This window comes from Mustela nigripes, chromosome 2 (genome assembly GCF_022355385.1).
Source record: "Mustela nigripes isolate SB6536 chromosome 2, MUSNIG.SB6536, whole genome shotgun sequence".
NCBI classification, from domain to species: Eukaryota; Metazoa; Chordata; class Mammalia; order Carnivora; family Mustelidae; genus Mustela; species Mustela nigripes.
Window position 1 is genome coordinate 18,651,142 of NC_081558.1, and position 11,543 is coordinate 18,662,684.

At 53.2% G+C, this 11,543-nt stretch overlaps 1 protein-coding gene across 1 annotated transcript; it reads right to left on the bottom strand.

Moving 5' to 3' along the window:
* Positions 1 to 1,023: 1,023 nt before the first annotated feature.
* Positions 1,024 to 8,494, bottom strand: QARS1 (glutaminyl-tRNA synthetase 1). Its single transcript, XM_059389685.1, has 25 exons — positions 8,476 to 8,494; positions 8,082 to 8,200; positions 7,776 to 7,923; positions 7,072 to 7,181; positions 6,840 to 6,915; positions 6,554 to 6,618; positions 5,927 to 5,980; positions 5,736 to 5,796; positions 5,311 to 5,382; positions 5,110 to 5,195; positions 4,845 to 4,931; positions 4,118 to 4,217; positions 3,919 to 3,997; positions 3,728 to 3,836; positions 3,505 to 3,635; positions 3,304 to 3,396; positions 3,054 to 3,191; positions 2,883 to 2,970; positions 2,651 to 2,794; positions 2,444 to 2,548; positions 2,159 to 2,251; positions 1,946 to 2,073; positions 1,774 to 1,840; positions 1,574 to 1,699; positions 1,024 to 1,166 (listed from the first exon to the last, which is right to left on the bottom strand). Exons 2-25 carry the CDS (start codon positions 8,196 to 8,198, stop codon positions 1,116 to 1,118), a joined length of 2,328 nt encoding a protein of 775 aa, XP_059245668.1. The 5' UTR covers positions 8,199 to 8,200; positions 8,476 to 8,494; the 3' UTR covers positions 1,024 to 1,115.
* Between the last annotated feature and the right edge of the window lie 3,049 nt (positions 8,495 to 11,543).

Below are 11,543 nucleotides of genomic sequence, written 5' to 3' on the forward strand. Positions count from 1 at the left end.
CGGAGCGGCCCGCCCTCGGACGCCCCTCCATGCTGGGCGGGGCCTGGGCCGCATACCTGCCTGGAGTAGGAGCCTGGGAAGTTTGGGTGTCAAGCTTGCTCTCTAGACCCACCTTCTGCAGCATGTCTGGGCCTCCTTCAATCGCGCAGCCCCACTTGGGGCGGGGCCCCGTCTCTTGCTTAAGGTAGCCCCCGCAGCCCCTTAACCTAGGCTCTGCGCCCCCGTACCATCGTCCCACCTGGGAAGCCCAGAGTCACTTTCGTGCAGGAGTCCTTAACAGTTAGGAACCCCCTCCTCAATCCGCTCCCTTCCTAATCCAGCCTTCAGCAACCCAGTCCACCTTAAAGCGGGCCTCTGGTAGCCTGGTGTTTGTATACAGGGAAAATGTGGAGGGTGTTAAAGCTGCAGGCACACGTAGACCTCACTAGTAGCCCACACTGCCCCCGAGGGTTATAGACTTTTTAAAAAAAGGGCCTCAGGGCCTTTGCACTTGTTCCTCCTGCCTGGCAAACAACTCCTTGGTCTATAGGGGTTCCCTAAGGAGTTACCTCCTGAGTGTACTTTGAGGCACAGGATTGGTCAGGAACTTCCTCCATCCTTGTACAGACCCCAGGGAGACCTCTCTTGCACGTAGCTGGTCACCCTCTGTCTGCCCAACTAGTCTGTCAACTTAGGCGGCCACCTCACAAGTCTTCCTCTTCTCATTTTACCTGCCACATAGATGGCACTCAATAATTATTTGCTAAATGATTAGACTGAGAACCAGGTGTTTTCATCTGTCTGGGCACACAAGCAGACACAAACCCTTCAGATCCCTCTGGCACAAGTTTCCAAACAGTGGGACAGCACCCAGAGCCTGCTAGCCCCTCATGCCAGGTGCACAGGATTTCGAATCAGGCCCAGATCCCTGCCCTAGAAGTGTATCAGTGGTTTCAAAGGTATGTGCAGTGCACCTCCTCCCTACCCCCAGCAAAGTATCTGAGGTCCTCAGGAGCTGGAAGTGCAGACAGACAACACACAGACTCCAGGGGATTTAGCTGTTCTTTATTGACATGGAGTCTGGGTACCGTTGGCCTCCAGAAGCATGAGGTAGGTCCACGGGGCTTCCTTACAGCTCACACCTTTCCTGGGTCCTCCTTCAGTGTGACAGTCCGGTTGAAGACAAGCTGGATGGCAGAGGGGGAAGAATGACAACCAAGCCAGAACCAGGCTAGGAAGCCCAGACCTCACCAGACCCTACCCTTACCTCCTCCCAGGGGAGCTGAGGGTCAGGACATTTGGGTTCTCAATAACTATGACTTTGGGTAGAGAACTGGATGACTTTGGGCCTCCATTTTATAAGGATTATAACAACCACTATGCCTGACCCCTACACCCTTGAGGAGTAAGAAAAGCAGGGGCCATACAAAATTTTGTGTATGGACCTCTGAACCTGTTTCCTCATCAGTAAAACATGAACCCCATCTCAAGTGGTAAGGATTAACTAAGGGAATGTTGGCAGAGCACTTAGCACAGTAAATGGTAGCCACCATTGTCACTGTTGTACAAAGGGCAGGCAGGTAAACTCGTGTACCTGTCCCTGGCCACTGTCTGGATCCACAGAGAAGTAGCCAAGCCGCTCAAACTGGAACTTGTCAAAGGGCTTTGCCAGGGCCACAGAGCAGTCCACTAACGCTGACTCCACCACTTGTAGCGATGCCTGTGGGCAGGAAACTCAGGGGCTGTCCAGCCAGAGAGACCCACCACCCTCACCTTATAACCCCATGAGCCTACCGGGTTCAGGTCACTTAAGAATCCACCAGGCACCTCAGCAGGATCCTCAGGGTTCTTGTGCTGAAATCTGTAGCCAGAAGGAACGTCAAGACCCCAGCTAGGTAGCCATAGCAGGCAAGGCCCATCTTGTGCCCATCTTGTATCTGTCTACACCCCAGCTCTGTTCACTCACAATCTCTCATAAAGGCGAATCTCACAAGTCAGAGGCTGGGACACCCAGTGAATAAAGGCCTTGGGCTTTTCTCCAGTATCCGCCCGTCTACAGGTCACCTCCAGGCTCTCTACACAGCCACTGGGGCCCTGGAAGTCAAGGAGCCTACAATTAGACCCAGGGACAACTGCATGCACCCAGATCCTCCCCACAGCAGGCACTGACTGCTCTCACCTTGACAACATTCTGCAGCTCAATGATGTAGCCTGTATGCCTTAGGCCCACAGGCTGGCCCCATGCCAGGCGCTTATAGCCTGGCTCTGGCTCCTAGAGGTAGGAAGTAGTGTGGACACAGGAGACTGCACAAGTCAAAAGGTACAAGAGGCTTCTCCCCCCACCCCAATGTCTGGCAGGGGCTGGTTCATCTGAAGTAGGAAGTAGGTGGACTGACAAAAGGAGATGAAGGGATCTCAGGACTGGGCTCAACAGCAAACAGGACCCTTCACACCCCCTACTTACTTCTTTGAAGTCAGTCCTTTCAATGAAGACCATGGGTCCAAAGGGAACCTGATGGAAGCCCTTGGTCTCATCAGCTGGAAAGTTGGGAACCTGGATTTCTAAGGACTATAGCAGGAGATGGGTGTGAGTCACACTAGGCACTGGGACCCCCATGTCCAGACCCAGGTGCACCCCTCCCCCAACACATACACAGAGAGGCACACCTACCTTGGTAGCAGGAAAGTTGGTGATGATGACCTGTAATGGCTCCAGCACAGCCATGGCCCGGGGGGCTGTGTCATTCAGCACATCACGCACGCAGGCCTCTAGCAGATGGGGTTCCATTGTGGTCTGTGCCACTGTCACCCCCACCTAGCAGGAAGATCAGCATCACTCACAGCCACAACCACAAACTGCACTGCTCAGCCCCCACCTGCCCTCCCAGGCCACTGGGCTATACCCGAGCACAAAAGTTGTTGATGGCCTCAGGTGGAAAGCCCCTCCGTCGTAAGGCTGTGAGTGTGAAGAGCCGTGGGTCATCCCAGTCCCTGCAGGCAAGGAGGTGGTGAGATACTGGCAGTATATGCCACTAGTTACTTCCAAACTTCAGTGAGATAGATAATCATCCTACCGCACAGCACCAGCTGCCACAAGCTGGAGAATCTTCCTCTTGGACACAACAGCATAGTGAAGGTTGAGACGGCCATACTCCCACTGAACAGGGCAATAGACATCCAAAGCATTGCACAGCCAGAAGTAGGAAGAGCGTCTGGGGTGGGAGAGTAGAGTCAGGTCTGGCCACATCAGACCAGAGAGACACCACAGGAAGGGCTGCTGGAATCCCACTGGCCCTTGCCACCCCATAGGCCCAGCTCCCTCACCGGGCCTGGAATTCCTTGGTGCAGAGTGAGTGGGTGATGTGCTCGATGGAGTCACAGAGGCAGTGTGTGTAGTCATAGGTGGGATAGATGCACCTGCAGGGCATAGGCAATGGGCCCCACCATCCAGCCCCACTCTGCCCTACCCATGGCCCCCCCACCCCACTCTACAATCCCATAGCCCCACCCCATGTTCACACCCACCAGGTGTCCCCCGTGCGATGGTGTGGTGTATACTTGACTCGATAGGCCACAGGGTCCATCTTGCCATCCTCCATCACCAACTTCATCCGCAGCGTGGCCTCACCCTCCGCAAACTTGCCCTTGCGCATTGCCTGATAGGACCAAGGGCTCAGACTGCCTCTCAGCACAGGGGCACCTCCTCCTCAGCACCCACCCAGACCCAGCTGCCCCTCTAGAACCCCACCTCAAAGAGCAGCAGTGACTCCTCTACAGGACGGTCTCTCCAGGGTGAGGGCAATGAGTTATGGCCTTTGAGCTCCTCTCCTCGCTGGTGGCACACATAGGCCTGGCCCCTATGGGGGAAGAGGTATGAACGCCCAAGATGGCTATGTCCTGGGAAGCCTGCCTAGTTCTATGTGACAGCCCCGGCCTCACCTATGGATGAGCTCCACGGCCCAGGCATACAGCTGGTCAAAGTAATCAGAGGCATATGTAACCTTGTAAGGACTGTAACCTGAGACAGAAAAAGACTTGGTATGAGCAATGAGCTAGGGACACCCAATGACAAGCCATAGCCCACGGAGAGGCCCGCTGACCACCAGTTCTTTCTTTCCAGCCCTTGCCCAGCCCATACCCAGCCAGGCCACCATGTCGTAGATGGCAGTGAAGAACTTTGCTTCCTCCTTCTCAGGGTTGGTGTCATCAAAGCGTAGAAAACAGATCCCATTGTTGGCCTAGGAGTTATAGAATCTGTGAGCTCTCATATCATCAGCTTCCAGAGTCCAACTCATTAAACTTGGACCTTCTCAGAGCTCTCCCATGTCAGAACTGAAAACACCTTCAGGAGTTTCACTCATCTTCCTGTATCTAAATGCCTTAAACAAAGCACCTTATACCAACTCCAGACACCCTCTTTCTAAGCCTGAGGAGTTGCACTGGGTAGTTCACCAAAGTTGAACTCACTGCCTCAACTTCAGCTTTTTCCCAATGAGCCCAATGGATTCCTGGCCTTTTTTTTTTTTAAGATTTTATTTATTTATTTGACAGAGACCACAAGTAGGCAGAGAGCCAGGCAGAGAGAGAGGAAGAAGCAGACTCCCCGCTGAGCAGAGATCCCAATGTGGGGCTCAATCCCAGGATCCTGGGATCACGACCCGAGCCGAAGGCAGAGGCTTTAACCCACTGAGCCACCCAGGCGCCCCATGGATTCCTGGCCTTTTATCACATACATGATTCCCCTCCAGTCTCTGTCCGCTCTGGGCACATTATAGCAGCAGCAGGAAAGGCAGGGACACCTTTCTGGTATCAAGTCTTGGGAGCAGCAAGTGGTCACCCTGACTGCCAGATTTCCACATACTCACCTTGGCATAGCCGAAGTTGAAGTTGATGGCTTTGGCATGTCCTATGTGTAGGATTCCATTGGGTTCCGGCGGGAACCGGGTCCGTACCTGAGATGAGGGAAATAGGACATTTAAGCCAGAATTAAGCCAGAACTGAGACTGCCCTCAAGGGACAGATGCTCCTTCCTAGGGAGGCCAGGTGATGGGTTAGATGGAGCAGGCTGAAGGCAGCCCAGGCCCCCTGGCGAGTGACAGGACTAACTTGCCCAACAGTACTTCCACACACCTGTCCTCCAGTGATCTCCAGGTGCTGCTTCAGTAAGTCCATGGTGTGTGGAGTGGTAACATAGCCTGGGGTCTTATAGTTCTCACCTGCCAGGGCCAGAACAAGCCTGAGGACTGCGCTGCAGCCCAAGGCTCCCTACCCTGGCTTTAAGAGTTACTATCAAGATCTTATCCTCCCCAGGATTTTGACCTGCCTGCTCACCAGGTTTGTGGAACTTAAGTGCCTCCCCTCGGAGCTGCTCCATCAGAGAGAGGGCCTGGTCAGCAGCCTCACCTGTGAAGAACAGACCAAAGAAAACTTATCCTCTGATCCTCTGAATATAGCTACCTCGTGCAGCTCAGGGAGGTACTTCTCAGTACTCCCCAAATCCTTCAACCAGAGGAGAACCATACAGGTTCTTCTTTCTCCAACCCCAGAGACAAGAGGTACAGAGCGAGACTTCTCTGTTTCCTCATGCTAGTCTCTGGGTAATGAGAACAAAGGAAACACCAGGAATTCCAATCTGGCAGTGGAAGGTAGGATGATGAGGAAGTTAATGGCCTGAGGAGACTGGGCTACAAGAACCCATCATGTAGAAAGCCTAGAAGTCAGAGAGCTGAATGTGTCAGGGACCTCAAGCCTCTCACCATTCTCCATCATGTCCTTTGCTGTCCTCCAGTCTTTCTCTTCTGGCCGAGCCTTTGACAACTGAGAGAAGCCCAGAAGTTGGGTCAAGTTCTTAGGATCACTGGGGCCACATGCTCCCTTCCCCAGCCGGAAGTCTCACCCCACCCCACCTCATCCCCAGGGAGCCAGGACCATACCCAGGAAACCCCACCTTGGGTTTCTTCTCCAGATCAGTCTCTGTTTTGGGACCCAGAAGGTGAAGAACCTGTGCAGAAACCAGGGCTCGGGCTGAAACAAGAGTGTTCTGCTTCAAGGAGCCTCTGATTGACCCCGCCCACCTACCCAAGGGCTTTCTGGCCTGCCTACCAATATTGCCTTGAAGAACCTACCTAGCCCATCCCACTTCTCCTCCTCACATGGTTCTGCTGGCCCCAAATGCTCTTTCCCCCCTGAGAGTCCAAAATCTGGTGACAAAACAGGTAACAAAAACTGCCATTTACAGAGAGGAACTGTGGGCTCAGCATCAAGACAACAAACTACCTCAGCCATCAGCCTCTTGCGATTCTCACCCATCATCTGAGATGAGGGCCATATCACCTCTGTTTACAAGATGAGAAAATTAAGGTTCAGAGGAAAGTAACTCACCGGAAAACAGGCGCGACCCAGAGGCCCAACTCTTTTACTGCCCACCAGGGTGGTGCTCTTCCACACTAGGCTCTATGATCCACCACAGCAGGGAGAGTGTCTCTCCCCCTCCCACCCCCACGTATCTTTCAGTGGACCCTAGGCACTGTCCATGGCAGGGTCTTTGCCTGCTTCAGCTCAAGGAGTTGCTCACCTGCATGTCCACTTCGTGCTTGATCATTTTGCCATCTGCCCACTTGAGCATAGCTCGAGCCTCTCCTAGAAACATGGGCACAAGGAGCTGCAGAAAGGCCAAGAAGGACACTTCCTACTCTCTTTCACAAGAAAAAGTCCTAGCTGACCTCAAGAACCAGCGCCTGGGCCCAACCGGACCACTTTTAAAATGCTCTTTTCCTCCCTCTCCTCTCTCTCATTTATGCCCAAAAAAGAAGGTATGACCAGAGAGAACAACATAGTCCACTGCCCCAGGCCCTGCTCACCCATCAGCAGTCCCATGTTGAAACGATAACGCTCCTCCAGGAGCTGGGGCCGGTGACGATTTATGGCAGCCTCCACCTGCAGAAAGCCAAACCATGTCATTCAGAAAAGTGTCTTCAAAAATGCTCTAAGGGACCCACACTCTCACCCTGTCTCTTCCTGGGTGGAGAAGCTGAGCCACTCTTTTCTAGGGTCAGTACTAAGGAGGTACCCGATGCCTAAGGAAAGACTCACAGCCTCTTCAATCTGCTCTGGGGTCACCATGACACCCACACCACATTCCTGCTCAAAGTCCTCCGTGTTGATGGGGTCCAGGGGATGGCTTCGCACATACTCAAGGGCAGCTGAGAAAGGAGAACCAATGAGTGGCATCTCAGCTGCAAGAAGTGGTTAGACAAGGCCCTGCCTAGCCCCATGAAACCCCAATAATCACAATTCGGCCTCCTGTGAGGTTAAGACTTGCACCATCCTAGAGAAGCTCTGAGACTACAGGAAAGAATCCTGCTCTGGGGGCGCCTGGGTGGCTCAGTGGGTTAAGCCGCTGCCTTCGGCTCAGGTCATGATCTCAGGGTCCTGGATCAAGCCTCGCATAGGGCTCTCTGCTCAGCAGGGAGCCTGCTTCCCCCTCTTTCTCTGCCTGCCTCTCTGCCTACTTGTGATCTTTCTCTCTGTCAAATAAATAAATAAAATCTTTAAAAAAAAAAAAAAAAAAAGAATCCTGCTCTGATAGAAGCTCTCCTTTAGACCCACACCGTTCCTCAGTCAGTTTCACCACGGGGAACCCTTTCCATCCCTTATTGTCAGAGCCTGGGTTTAGAAAGGAACGCAGAAGGAGCACAGAAAAAGGCCACTGGGGGACTTGGCAGAAAGGGCAGACAGGGATATTGGCTGAAGGGAGGAGATGGAGATGGAAGTAGCAGGGCAGGCAGGGGTCTCACCGCTCAGCTGGAGCTCGGTGTGGATCTTCTTATTGGCTATGTAGCTCACAAGGAAAGAAAGACGCCGAGGATCCCTGAGTCGGGATGCCAAGCCATATAGCAGGGTCCCGGTAGCTTTGTCAATAGTGGAGCCCAGAGTCTGCTGCGCCTGGGGTTCAAGGGGTCAGAAGAGAAGCCCCACACCCAGTTAAGAAAAACACGAGTTAGACAGGTAGGTAGGTCGGGGTCGGGGTGAGGATGGGGATTGGGACCTGGTCCGGCATTGAAGCAGTCGGCAGCCAGGGTTAAGGGCAGAGGGACTCCCACCTGGGTCGCCGCCTCGCGCAGCTGCGCACTCAGAGCCGTGTTCTTGAGCGTCTCCCGGGCCTTATGCTCGCTCAGGCCAAGGCCGGTGAAGAGCGAGAGCGAGTCCAGAGCCGCCATGGCTGGGACACCGGAAACCGAAAGAAAACTTTGGGGCCAATCTGACGTTGGCATTAGCTCACTGACCAATAGTAGGGCGAAGCCGCCAGGGAGAGCCAATGGTAGCCATCCTGGAGGGAAGGGGCGGGCTACACAGGGTCGTCGGCGCCATTTAAAAGATAGAGGCCGCCCAAACCGGTTTTTCCGAGCGCTTCACTTCCGCCTACGTTTTCGTGGTGCGGGTCGCTTGAAGTGAAGTGGTGGGGGCGGCAGGACTTTAGGGGAGATTTGCACGAACCTGAGAAGGTGTTCAGCACAGAAGCAGGAAAGCTTGGGACCATCCCATTTCCGTTGTTGGGAGCAACTGCGAGTTCGATCGCGTTTCTGACGTCACAGCTTTGGAGTTGTCATGGAAACAGCTGGGGGGCAGGGGACCGAACTCCGGAGAAACCTGTCAAGACTCCAGCACAGATAGTGTGTAGAATGGCAGATAGAGGGGCTCCCTAAGTCCGGCACTTTTCAGGCGCCCACCTAGACACACCCGGCTAGGAGATATTTGGGCTGAACCTCAACGGTGTTCTGTAATGACTTCTTTTAAAAATCTCCTGACATACGTACCCTCCCTTACCAAAGCATGCAAATGTCACAAAAAACTACAGGCAAATTAGACCTGGAAATCCATCTGCAAGTGTTTGACAAGGTATTTTATTGAAGTTAGGATAGGGTGGAGCAGAGGAGATACAATGTTCATGATGAGGCCTGTTGTGCTTGGCGGAATCTCCCCAGTGTCTCACTGGACTTCTAGGACCTGCTGAGAATCAGGCTAAAGGAGAACTGTTTTCTTTGTGGAACTGGAGCTGCTGTGATGGTGAGAAGATCCCCAAATTTGGGATTGGAACTCAAGCTTTTTAGGCTTTGGGGTCACTAATACTTGTGGACCATCAAGAACGAGGCAGGATATCCATGACTACAGTCTATCCATGTTCTGTGTTCTGCATTGTGGTCATATCCCACTAATGACCAAGTGCCATTTCTGGGCCTACATCTGGGTCCCACATGATGATCACATCCGTTCTGCCCAGGACCACACTGCATCAATACCGAAGTCCATTCCTATGTCTTGGCTCCCATGACTCCAGCCTGATGTCCATCCCAGGCAAGGCCAGGTGCAGGCATTGAGGTAGTGCAGTGGTACCATAAACAGGCACCAAGAAGCAGAGCCTCAGCCACACCACCCCTATGCTGAGTCCACAGCTACAGATACCTAGCCCACAAAAAAGGTGCCTTTGATGAGCACAGTGCCTGCCACATCCACTGTCCCCTCTGTACCTGATGCCACCGGATTTATTACAGCACTATTACCATCAAGTCCTGCAGGTCTGGTGATGGCTCCCTCAATGGAGTCAGGGCCTACCTCACCTTTTCCGGTTCTCTCATAGTGCCTGCTCTGGGAACCTGTGGCTCTATGTCACAGGATGAGACAGTAGCCCCACCAATGTACCAAGAATGCCACAAGAAGCAGAGGCAAGCTACCCAGTCTTCTGGAGCCCTATGAATTGCCCAGAATAGAACCATGACATTTTATGGCCCAGCTCAGCAGCTGGCTTGCTTACATGGGTCCCTGACACAACTTCAAGGAAAATCAAGAAAAAAATGATCAAGGAGAAAAGCCAGGCAGCAGTCAGCAAGGCGCAGCTTTGGCATGGGAAGAGGCAGGGTCCTGGGGCTGGCAGCACAGAGGTAGTAGGGGCCATAGTGCAGATGCCACAGAAAGGTTATATGGCAGATACAACAGCAGCCAGGTTATGGTCAAGGGCAAAGAGCCCTGTGATCAGTGCATCTACTACAAGCAGACCACCAGTGGCTAGACACTTGGGGCTGCACACAGTTAAGATAGAGCACTATCCTGTTGTACCCCATACCCAGCAGGCCCTCCAATAGTATGCCAACACCAGCCCTCAGTTTGGCAATTCCACCATTTCTGTAGGTTCTCACACCCAGCTCTCCAGGCTCCACTCCATAGCCAGCAACCCTACACTGCCCTTGTGCCATGTTCCCATAAGAAAAAGCCTACACTGGTCACAGGGGTAGCTTTCTCCAGGAGCTCCCTCTGCTTTCCTCCACCCCTAACTCCAAATGAGGCTAAGGTGTCCTAGCAGGCCCCAAATGCTAAGCTTTTTATAGGACTGGCCCCAGAAGCTTAGGGCAGGGATGGATCTACAGGGCTGCCAAAATCCTGCTGCCCCCCACCCCCCGCCCCTGCCTGCCTTATACTTTTTCTGGCTTAAGAGTCGCCTTATGAGTACCTCTGTTTCCTATCTGCTCTGGCTGGAGACATCCAACCTTACCGTCAAGCCGTTGAACAGAGGAGGAGGCTGCACTGTCCATGAAGAGAGACAAGGAATCTTTTCATAAGATTTGCCCTTGCTATGTGTATGTACAAGGTCAAAGAGGCCCTGAAAGTAAGACTGCAGACCCACTATGGGTAAACAGCCTGGGGGCAAAGGCCAGGAGCCAAGGTCTCAGGGACTTAAGGGAAGAAATGGCCCGCCAGGATCCTGCACCTTCCCATCCACACGAAGGCACCCAAGATGAGCTTCGGGCTCACTGCCTGTCCTTTTGGAGGGTCTCTCTCCACTAAGGGATTCAGATGGTGCTTAGACCATAGCAGTGGTATTCTCCACTAAGGGATTCAGATGGTGCTCAGACTATAGCAAAGAAAGACCTGATACCAGGAAAGGAGGAAGACAGTACTCCCAATGCTTCCTGTTCCCCAAGAAGTCCTCCCTGACCTACTAGTCTGGCTGTCAGCCCCAGGCTACCCCAGTGCCTGCACCTTTGACCCCAGCTTCTGGAGCCTCATGGGGTACTCATCCACCCTTTAGGTGTGAAGTACTGACAATGATGCCCAACACCACTGCTTCCACATGAGACTCAGAACTGGTGGCATCAAAGGGCAGCAGGTAGGCCCCAGAAAGCTGATGGCTTTGTGACCCACGGAGGCTGAGGTGCGAGTCCACCATCTCTCCTCAGTACTTTCAGGGTTTTGCTTTTTGTTTTTTTTTTTTAAGATTTTATTTATTTGACAGAGAGAGATCACACGTAGGCAGAGTGGCAGGCAGATGGAAAGAGAAGCAGGCTCTCTGCTGAGCAGGGAGCCCAATGTAGGGGTTGATCCTAGGACCCTGGAATCATGGCCTGAGCCAAAGGCAGCTGCTTAACCAACTGAGCCACCCAGGAGCCCTGCTCTCAGGGTCTTTAACACACCTACGCGGGCGCATGCACACACACATACACGCGCGCACACACACCCCTCTAGAGGATAGGAGAGGTGGCCACAGCACCTGGTGTATCACAGTCACTAAG